This window comes from Lepisosteus oculatus, chromosome 23 (assembly GCF_040954835.1).
Source record: "Lepisosteus oculatus isolate fLepOcu1 chromosome 23, fLepOcu1.hap2, whole genome shotgun sequence".
NCBI lineage: Eukaryota > Metazoa > Chordata > Actinopteri > Semionotiformes > Lepisosteidae > Lepisosteus > Lepisosteus oculatus.
Window position 1 is genome coordinate 1,499,708 of NC_090718.1, and position 11,109 is coordinate 1,510,816.

Genomic DNA, 11,109 nt, shown 5'->3' on the forward strand with positions numbered 1-11,109 from the left:
ATTTCAGTTAAGGTAATTGACTCCCCACCCCCACTGTCCACTGGTTAAGGTTTTAATTAAGGTAATGAGTGGCTGTCCAGTTCCATTGGCAGCCTCGCCATCTGGCCTGTCACAAAGCAGGAGACAGACAGATTGGACTGATGATGGATGAGATTAGACCATCTTGATTAAAAGTACAAGAGCAAACAGCACAGTGACACTGACTGGACACTACAGCACAGTGACCCTGACTGACTGGACACTACAGCAGTGTCAACTGGTCCCCACAGCAACCCATCACCCTAACAACAAGTCCTCACAGCAACTCATTACCCCGACAACTGGTCCCCACAGCAACCCATCACCCTGACAACTAGTCCCCACAGCAGTTTATCCATCTTCCTTGACAATCCATTCCCATGACAGCTAGCCCCGGCTACACCTCGTCCCTGTGTGTTTGATGAGCACTGCTGGCGACCTGCCCCAGAAGCAGCAGGTCGGGACTGTGTGTGCGGATCGTGACTCTGCTCCCCTTGAGGAAACCTGTCTGTCCGTCACAGGGAAGGTGAGATCGACAGATTCCCCACCTCTCTCGCTCTCTCCCCTCCCCTCCCGGTTTGATCCTGAAAGTAGCTGCTTAGGGATTATCCCTGAAATCGGATTTTAGGAGGATTTGAGAATCCTCCTTCGGTGAGGAGGAGCTGTAAGAATAAGACCTGTCATTCTCCTGGAAAAACACATGGAGGAGGATTAGAGCTTAATATAGACAGACTGACCAGCTGGACACTACAGCACAGAGACCCTGACTGACTGACTGGACACTACAGCACAGTGACACTGACTGACTGGACACTACAGCACAGAGACACTGACTGACTGACTGGACACTACAGCACAGTAATGCTGGACATTCAGACCTGTCTGTGTCCGCTTTCTATGTCCAGGCTGTGGCCATCACATAGAAATTCAGGGTGGGATACAGGAGGCACTTTTGTATGAGGGGGCCCCCACGTGCCCTTTCAGACTGAATTCAGGAGCAGGTCTGTATGCAAAGAGTGGCGGGTGTCTGGAACAGGCTTCCCGGCCACATCGTTGAGGAGAGTTCCCTGGGATCCTTCAGCTGGATGAGATCCTTGTAGCCGGAAAGACCACATCACCGCCTTTGGTGTCAAAGACCGTTGCCACAGCAGGCACGTCTGCCCCCTTGTGGCCCCGTCCTGGAGAACATCCCCTGGTCACACCCCTGTGGCCCTGCAGTGTGTCACAGCCTGGCCTCTGGGACAGCAGTCCGAGCAGCAGGACCTGGGCAGCGTCCAGTCGGCTCCCTGGTGTGGGGGGGCGTGACTTACCTCTGGCCAATGAAGGGTTCAAGATGGGCATCAGGAAGAGAGAACTCTGGGATTCCTGGAGGTCAGCAGCCGGTTGAAGTGCTCTTCTGTCTGAATTTCGGCATCAGCTGGGATCGACTTCTAAGCGCAGTGATCTCTGTCTGATGCTGGTCTGTGTCGTTGTGGGGACAGTGACCAGTGAGAGGGGCCGTCCGGCCCGTCCAGTCCGTCTCATCTTTGGCGTTCACTGACCCCAGGAGCTCGGCCAGCTGTGTCTGGAGAGAAGCCAGGGTGTCGGCTTCAGCAACATGGCCCGGGCAGCCTGTTCCCCCCTCCCACCACTCTTTGTGTACAGAAGTGCCTGCTGGTGTCAGTTCAAATGCCTTGCTTTCTGCTTCTTGGAAACTTTTGTGAATGAAATGAGTAATAAATGACAATCCCCCCCCCCCCTCCCCCAGGGAAGTGGTTTCAACATTTGTTCCCCACTCCCGCTACCCTTTGTGCAAAGAAACACCTCCTGACTGGAGGATCTCAGCCAGCTGTGTCTTGAGAGGAACCAGGGTATCAGTTCCAACCGCACAGCTGGGTTAACTTGTTCCACGCCCCCACCACTCTCTGCGTACAGCCTCCTGTCCTGACTGGAGGGTCTCATCAAGCTGTGCCTGGAGAGAAGCCAGGGTGTAGGGTTCGACAGCTTGTCCCACACCCCCGCCACCCTCTGTGTACAGCAGTGAAATAACTCCCCTTGCACCGGCGTGGGATCTTGGCTAGCGGGCGGAGGAAGACAGAGAGCTGGGGTGGGGGGGGTTTGTTTGCGCAGAGCCGATAGTGTTTGTTTGTCCTGGAGATAAAGGGAGGCGGAAGGGGTGTCGAGGAAGGGAGTGGGGAGTCCCGGGGGGCAGAGATAAGTGCCACTTAATGGATGTTAATGACAGATCCCCCCCGCCGGAGTGGGCAGCCCGTGGGACTCGGCAGGCGGAGACACAGAGCCTGCAGGATCGCCGCTCCAGTGCTGAGATGTCCACTCTCACAGTCAGCAGCAGAGCTCCTGTCCACCTGCTGCTGTAGAGGCAGCTGTCCGGGGTCTGGAGATCAGCCACTGAGAGACAGGAGACTGTCCAGGGTCTGGAGATCAGCCACTGAGAGACGGGAGACTGTCCGGGGTCTGGAGATCAACCACTGAGAGACAGGAGACTGTCCGGGGTCTGGAGATCAGCCACTGAGAGACGGGAGACTGTCCAGGGTCTGGAGATCAGCCACTGAGAGACGGGAGACTGTCCGGGGTCTGGAGATCAGCCACTGAGAGACGGGAGACTGTCCAGGGTCTGGAGATCAACCACTGAGAGACGGGAGACTGTCCAGGGTCTGGAGATCAGCCACTGAGAGACGGGAGACTGTCCAGGGTCTGGAGATCAGCCACTGAGAGACGGGAGACTGTCCAGGGTCTGGAGATCAGCCACTGAGAGACGGGAGACTGTCCGGGGTCTGGAGATCAACCACTGAGAGACGGGAGACTGTCCAGGGTCTGGAGATCAGCCACTGAGAGACGGGAGACTGTCCAGGGTCTGGAGATCAGCCACTGAGAGACGGGAGACTGTCCGGGGTCTGGAGATCAGCCACTGAGAGACGGGAGACTGTCCGGGGTCTGGAGATCAGCCACTGAGAGACGGGAGACTGTCCGGGGTCTGGAGATCAACCACTGAGAGACGGGAGACTGTCCAGGGTCTGGAGATCAGCCACTGAGAGACGGGAGACTGTCCAGGGTCTGGAGATCAGCCACTGAGAGACGGGAGACTGTCCAGGGTCTGGAGATCAACCACTGAGAGACGGGAGACTGTCCGGGGTCTGGAGATCAGCCACTGAGAGACGGGAGACTGTCCGGGGTCTGGAGATCAGCCACTGAGAGACGGGAGACTGTCCAGGGTCTGGAGATCAGCCACTGAGAGACGGGAGACTGTCCAGGGTCTGGAGATCAGCCACTGAGAGACGGGAGACTGTCCGGGGTCTGGAGATCAGCCACTGAGAGACGGGAGACTGTCCGGGGTCTGGAGATCAGCCACTGAGAGACGGGAGACTGTCCGGGGTCTGGAGATCAGCCACTGAGAGACAGGAGACTGTCCAGGGTCTGGAGATCAGCCACTGAGAGACAGGAGACTGTCCAGGGTCTGGAGATCAGCCACTGAGAGACGGGAGACTGTCCAGGGTCTGGAGATCAGCCACTGAGAGACGGGAGACTGTCCAGGGTCTGGAGATCAGCCACTGAGAGACAGGAGACTGTCCAGGGTCTGGAGATCAGCCACTGAGAGACGGGGGACTGTCCAGGGTCTGGAGATCAACCACTGAGAGACGGGAGACTGTCCAGGGTCTGGAGATCAACCACTGAGAGACGGGAGACTGTCCAGGGTCGGGGGATCAGCCACTGAGAGACAGGAGACTGTCCAGGGTTGGGAGATCAGCCACTGAGAGACAGGAGACTGTCCAGGGTCTGGAGATCAGCCACTGAGAGACGGGAGACTGTCCAGGGTCTGGAGATCTGTGGGTGAGAGACAGGAGACTGTCCAGGGTCTGGAGATCTGTGAGTGAGAGACAGGAGACTGTCCAGGGTCTGGAGATCTGTGAGTGAGAGACGAGAGACAGAGGAGAGAGGAGAGAGGGACAGGGAGAAAGAGGTGAGCACATTTCTTTCTTAAGAACAATGAAACCTACTGACTGACACGCTCATAGACACACCAAATAACTTACACACTGACTGACGCACTGACACACAGACTGAGAGACACACTGACTGAGTGACACACTGACACACTGACTGAGCGACACACTGATTGAGCGACACACTGACTGAGACACACTGACACACTGACTGAGCGACACACTGACTGAGCGACACACTGACTGAGAGACACACTGACACACTGACTGAGAGACACACTGACTGAGAGACACACTGACACACTGACTGAGAGACACACTGACTGAGTGACACACTGACACACTGACTGAGCGACACACTGACTGAGAGACACACTGACACACTGACTGACTTAATATCCTGACTTTATGAGTGACAGATCTAAACTTAGTCGATGAACACATTGCTCAACATCGGATGGATGGCTTGAGTGATTGAGTGATTGATGGAGTGATGGAGTGATGGAGTGATTGATTGAGTGATGGAGTGATGGAGTGATGGAGCGATTGATGGAGCGATTGATGGAGCGATGGAGTGATTGATGGAGTGATGGAGTGATGGAGTGATGGATGGATTGAGTGATGGAGTGATGGAGTGATTGATTGCTCAGCTCAGCCTCAGCTCTCCTGGTCCAGTCTCGCCTGCAGAGATACAATCTGTCAGGCTGGACTGCGGCTCTAATTCAAGATCAAAGAGCTTCACTGGCGTGGCCCCTGGGGTGTGGCAAGGCCCCTGGGGTGCAGTAACAATCAGGAAATATTTCATGCCCTCCAATTCTTCCTGATTGTCATTTTCCCAGATTTTTTTTTCTAATTGTTGGAAAAACAAAATTTGTTGCTGAGTCTGTCCTCTCTGGATGGCCAGGTCTGTCTGTGTCCATTGCTCACTGAGCTTGTCCTCTGTGTCCACTGTCTTTGTCCAGCCAGTGTTCACTGCGCCTGTCCTCTGTGTCCACTGTCTGTGTCCAGCCTGTGGCCACTGCGCCTGTCCTCTGTGTCCACTGTCTGTGTCCAGCCTGTGGTCACTGCACCTGTCCTCTGTGTCCAGCCTGTGGTCACTGCGCCTGTCCTCTATGTCCACGGTCTGTGTCCAGGCTGTGTCCACTGCGCATGTCCTCTGTGTCCAGTGGTCACTGCACTGTCCTCTGTGTCCACTGTCTGTGTCTAGTGGACACTGTGCTGTCTTCTGTGTCCAGTGTCTGTGTCCAGCCTGTGGTCACTGAGCCTGTCCTCTGTGTCCAGTGGACACTGTGCTGCCCTCTGTGTCCAGTGTCTATGTCCAGCCTGTGGTCACTGTGCTGCTCTCTGTGTCCAGTGTCTGTGTCCAGTGGACACTGCGCTGCCCTCTGTGTCCAGTGGACACTGCGCTGACCGCTGTCTCTCCCCAGATGATGCCAGGCTCCGAGCCCAGTGTGTCCTACGACAGCGGCGCCCAGGCCGTGACAGTGGTCTCCATCACGGGCATCTCCAAGGTGACGGGGGGCATGGAGCTGTCCTGGGGGGGCTGCCTGCTGGGCTTCGGCTGCGTGTGGGGCCTGATCGCGCTGTCCGCCGTGGGCGTGGGGCTCTGGGAGCAGCTGGGCGCCGGCGCGCGCCGGGACCCCGGGCGCCCCTCCGTCCTGCTGCTCATGGGCCTGGGCCTGCTGGCCGCGGGGGGGGGGCTGGTGGCCGCCGTGCTGCTGTGGCGCCGCGTCCGCGCGAGGAGGACGAGGAGAGCCGCGGCCGGAGGAAGAGCAGGGGAAGAGGGGAGGACGGTGCTGGTGGACGGGCACAGCGCTAAGAAAGTCACCGTCTGAGAGGCTGGACTGGACTGGACTGACTGGACTGGACTGACTGGACTGGGAGCTGGACTGGTTCTTCTCTGGGATGATAATCAGACTCCATTGACACTGACAGAGCAGTCTGAGACTCTCCAGGCTGGACTGGACTGACTGGACTGGGAGCTGGACGAGTTCTTCACTGGGATTATAATCAGACTCCACTGACACTGCCAGAGCAGTCTGAGACTCTCCAGGCTGGACTGGACTGACTGGACTGGGAGCTGGACTGGTTCTTCACTGGGATTATAATCAGACTCCACTGACACTGCCAGAGCAGTCTGAGACTCTCCAGGCTGGACTGGACTGACTGGACTGGGAGCTGGACTAGTTCTTCACTGGGATTATAATCAGACTCCACTGACACTGACAGAGCAGTCTGACACTCTCCAGGCTGGACTGGACTGACTGGACTGGGAGCTGGACTAGTTCTTCACTGGGATTATAATCAGACTCCACTGACACTGACAGAGCAGTGTGAGACTCTCCAGGCTGGACTGGACTGACTGGACTGGGAGCTGGACGAGTTCTTCACTGGGATTATAATCAGACTCCACTGACACTGCCAGAGCAGTCTGAGACTCTCCAGGCTGGACTGGACTGACTGGACTGGGAGCTGGACGAGTTCTTCACTGGGATTATAATCAGACTCCACTGACACTGCCAGAGCAGTCTGAGACTCTCCAGGCTGGACTGGACTGACTGGACTGGGAGCTGGACTGGTTCTTCACTGGGATTATAATCAGACTCCACTGACACTGACAGAGCAGTCTGAGACTCTCCAGGCTGGACTGGACTGATGTAATTGTAAATTGGATACATTTGCCTGTTTTGTGGAAGGAAATGTTGTGAAAGCTTTTCTGCCTGAATTCACATAAAAGTTTCATTGTATGTAAAATACAAAATGCTAAATAAAGTGCAGATTTTTCTTCATCAAACTCTTCCTTTACTCTGCATCCAGTGTCCTTGTCCAGGCTGTGGTCAGTGAGCAGTCAGTCCTCGGCTCTTCTCCTGCCTCCTCCACCCCCTCGCGGGCCCCCTATCTGCTCTCTATCGCACAATTAGTGTGGAATGAAGCCACAGGAAGTCTGCTAAGTGTTTCCTGGCCGGAGACGGGCCTGTGAATCTGGGGGAGGGGGGGACGGCATTGACTGACGGACCAGCTGAGACGCTTCCTGTGCCGCGGCCTGTCTCTGGCCCGTCTCAGGGCTCGCTGCGGGATTGTGGGTCGCCCAGCTGTTGTGCCCTGTCTGATCCTGTGATGAAGTCCCAGCAGACTAGTCTCTCTTGTATGTTATGATATCAGTATAGAACAGTGTGTCCTATATATTGTCAGGACTAGCACTTGTCTGCAGTATAACACACAGTAATTATACGTCCATCTATTTTCTGAGCAGGGTCACATCCTCAGATTGATATTGAAATGGAATTCTTGCCCTTTGTGATCACTGGATAGGGATCAATGACCTCATATCCACATGGCCAGTGGCAGGAGCTGTGAACAGCTGGCCGAGAAGACAATATATAATAGTAATAATAATAATAATAATAATAATAATAATAATTGCTTACACTTATATAGCGCTTTTCTGGACACTCCACTCAAAGCGCTTTACAGGTAATGGGGATCCCCTCCACCACCACCAATGTGCAGCCCCACCTGGATGATGCGACGGCAGCCATAGTGCGCCAGAACACTCCCCACACACCAGCTCTCAGTGGGGAGGAGAGCAGAGTAATGTAGCCAATTCACAGAGGGGGATTGTTAGGAGGCCATGATTGGTAAGGGCCAATGGGAAATTTGGCCAGGACACCGGGGTTAGACCCCTACTCTTTTCGAGAAACACCCTGGGATTTTTAATGACCACAGAGAGTCAGGACCTCTGGGTTTTTTATGTCTCATCCGAAGGACGGCGCATGTTTAGAGTCTAGTGTCCCCGTCACTATACTGGGGCATTAGGACCCACATGAGCCGCAGGGTGAGCGCCCCCTGCTGGCCCCACTAACACCTCTTCCATATTCATATAAATGAATCAGAGCAGAGAAGAAGAACAACAACTGGTCTGGCTAGTGACTCTGCTTGCTCTTCACTGGCCATACTGGGAGAGTCGGTCCAGCAGGCTCGTGCGGCTCTGTGCAGCCAGGAGACATTACAGGGGGGCAGTGGATACCGTGTGGGCAGTGGGGGGCCTGCTGGCAGCAGGAGCACAGCAGAGCTGGCCGATACGATCGGAGAGACGCTTGTGCTGCAGGAGAGTGGCTCCACACAATACTGAGACAGGAAGACCCGAGGAACGTCACAGCAGCTGAGGACAGCCAGATGGGTCACAACATGATAACAGCAAAGACAGACAAGGGTGTCGATACACAGTGATCTTACTGACTGTTTCAGACAGGAGCTGTATCTGTTACAGCTGGGATGAGACGTGGGGAGTTTGACAGATGTACAGAGGGGTTTAGACACAATAATCAATACAGGATCAATTACAAAAGGATCAATACAGAATTCAGAAAATTGTAGAAAGAGAGTGAGTGTAAGAGAGACCGCAGACCTCCAGCTTTTACCCCTGATCTTTAAAACTGATCAGGGATTTAAAATCATAGCTGGAAAGTGACAGATCTCTGATCCAGACAGGTCAATAGACACACGTGTGACAGGCAGGGACAGATTTCTCCAGGACTGTGTGAAATGAGTCAGACAAACTGTTCTGGACTGTGGCAGACAAGCACAGTTAACAGAATAGTGGCTGAAAGATCTGCAGGAAACACCTTCAGCACAACATCCCACTGAGGCTCATTCAGAGCTGGTGAGAGTGTCAGTCTGAGACTCTTGGCCTGGAGCTGGTGTCTGCTGTGTCACTGAGGCTCAGGGCCAGGAGCTGGACTGGATACAGATGACATCGTGGGCAGTGGAGCACAGCTGGAAACTGAAAAGGGCTTCATTAGAACAGCCTCCATAGACACGTGTAGCAGTGTCTCCGCCTGGCGGCCACACTGTGAAATGTCACCTTCTGACATCGCTTTTCACAGTGTTACTGCAACTTTAAATGTCGCCATTTGAACTGATTGGAGTAGTCCAGGTGGGTAGCCGTATCAGCATTCGTAATCTGTAAAGGAACAAGTAATAGGATAATTCCCTGCTGAAAAGAGAAGAAAGAAAACACAACGTTTCAGCCGTGGAGTCTTCTTCAGGTGTGAAGTGTGCTCCAGTGTAGCAGACAGACAGTGTCATAGTGTTACAGGGCAGCAGACAGACAGTATCACAGTGTTACGTTTCGGCTGTCGAGCATTCTTCAGGTGTGAGCTGAACGTTTTGTTTTCTTTCTTTCTTGCAAATTGAACTGATTGTTCACTTAATCCTTTAACAATAAAATTTGTATCCTAGATTATTTTTCAAGGCTAATAGATATAGCTTATATTTCGGAGTCCTGTAAAAAATGTAAGTTTGACGAGAATGATAATGTAAATTCTATTGTAAAGCATGTTATTAACGTGTTTAGGAGTCAAAACTGTCATTATTGTGACTCGTCCTTCAAAAATACAATTTACGTTTGAATATGTGGACTTCGGGATGTTTTTGGATATTAAAGTGAAAACGTAAGAAAGCCCGCAGTGTCAGTGAATTCGAAATAAAATAACAATAAAATGAAGCCTATTGATCGGGCTACAGCAGGGGGTGTCGATTCCGATAACTGTCCGCCGGCGGCGGTGGTGATACACGAGTCTATGGAGGGCTGGTTCACAGTGCAGTAGTGAGGGTCTGGTGTGTATTAAACACCCGGATCATGTGACTGGGGTCTGTACTGTGTTTATGAATAAGAAGATCCACAGCCAATCAGATCTCTGGATTGAGCCCAGCGATGTCGCAATTGGTCAGTGGGAGTTATTTCTGATTGACAGTAAGTTTTCCCAATTATAGACGAGACTCAGACCAGTTGCCCAATAAACTCCGAGATTCAGGAGAAGGGCGGGAATTTTAAATGTGTTGTTGTTCCTCTGCGTTTAAGAAACAGTAAGGATTTATTATTTAGCCAGAAGTAACATTTAATCGGTGTCGCTTTTCTTTGTGAAAAATCCGAGGCGGCTTTTAGTGCTGTAGCTGTAAACTGTTGCTGCTTGTCTCGTATTTTGTTCGTCTGAACACATGAAATCACGGGGCTACGTTACACGAGTTGCTGTGGAAACTTTATTTCTGCTTCAGACACGTTGAGCCTCAGTGATCGTGAAGTTTCGAGCAGATGAAGATGATGATGAAGAAGACGATGATGGCGAGACCCTCGTGTGTCAGAGTGTGTCTTCTAACTGTTACTGGAGAAACAAGACTGAAGCTCAGACCTTTCCAAAGGCTGAGTCCCTGAGCTGTGAGGATCATGAGGACCAGCTGGACAGTCCACTGTCCACTCCACAGCCCTGAGGAAGGAGGTAGGCAGGACAAGAGCTCTTCTTTAACAGAAGCTGTGAGAACTTAGGGGAGATTTTACTTTATATATTTGTTCTCATCGTACATTTTATGAATGGGCTCTTGTTGTGTTAAATGTGCTGTGTATTGTGTTGTCTTTTACCTGCCTGCAAAAACACTTTCCCCTCTGGGACAATAAAGTAAGTAAGAGGTGTCCAGTCCTGGAGGGGTTAGTGTGTGTCTGCAGCAGGGCTGTCCAGTCCGGGTCCTGGAGGGGTCAGTGTGTGTCTGCAGCAGGCCTGTCCAGTCCTGGTCCTGGAGGGGTCAGTGTGTGTCTGCAGCAGGGCTGTCCAGTCCGGGTCCTGGAGGGGGCAGTGTGTGTCTGCAGCAGGGCTGTCCACTCCCGGTCCTGGAGGGGTCAGTGTGTGTGTCTGCAGCAGGGCTGTCCAGTCCTGGTCCTGGAGAGGTCAGTGTGTCTGTAGATGATCCAGGTGTTTTTATATCAGCAGCAGCTGAAGAGCTGGGGAAAGGTGTTTGTTTGGTCTAGTTAAACCAGTAACAAGCTGGTTTAGCTCCAGTCTCTCTCCTCTGTAGCTCTATACTGTGTCCATGAGAGATCTAGAAGGCAGACAGATTACAGAAGGCAGTGTTGATTTGTGTTTGTTAGATAAAGAGAGAATACAGATTCTGATTTAATCTTTAGTTAAAAATAATTCCCAAAACATTTAAATGTTAATTTTTCCAGCAATGTTATTGAACATTTATAGACATAGACATTGTTTTGAATACCTGTTGAATATATGTTGCTCTATATATATACACATATAACTGTACAGATCTTACACCAGTCTCTGCTGGATCTCTTTAGTTTACTGTGTGTTATGTTTGTATTGTC

At 52.4% G+C, this 11,109-nt stretch overlaps 1 protein-coding gene across 3 annotated transcripts; it reads left to right on the forward strand.

Annotated features, from left to right (window-relative positions):
• Positions 1 to 740: 740 nt before the first annotated feature.
• On the forward strand, positions 741 to 6,753 carry LOC138224865 (uncharacterized). Of its 3 annotated transcripts, none has more exons than XM_069183003.1 (3): positions 741 to 3,976; positions 5,387 to 5,803; positions 6,014 to 6,753. In XM_069183003.1, exon 2 carries the CDS (start codon positions 5,387 to 5,389, stop codon positions 5,792 to 5,794), a length of 408 nt encoding a protein of 135 aa, XP_069039104.1. In that variant the 5' UTR covers positions 741 to 3,976; the 3' UTR covers positions 5,795 to 5,803; positions 6,014 to 6,753. The 3 variants fall into 3 exon arrangements, 2 of the variants coding, with proteins under 2 accessions (XP_069039104.1, XP_069039103.1); XR_011183324.1 differs by having other exon boundaries at positions 743 to 3,976; positions 5,387 to 6,332; positions 6,601 to 6,753; XM_069183002.1 differs by having other exon boundaries at positions 743 to 3,976; positions 5,387 to 6,753.
• The last annotated feature ends 4,356 nt before the right edge of the window (positions 6,754 to 11,109 follow it).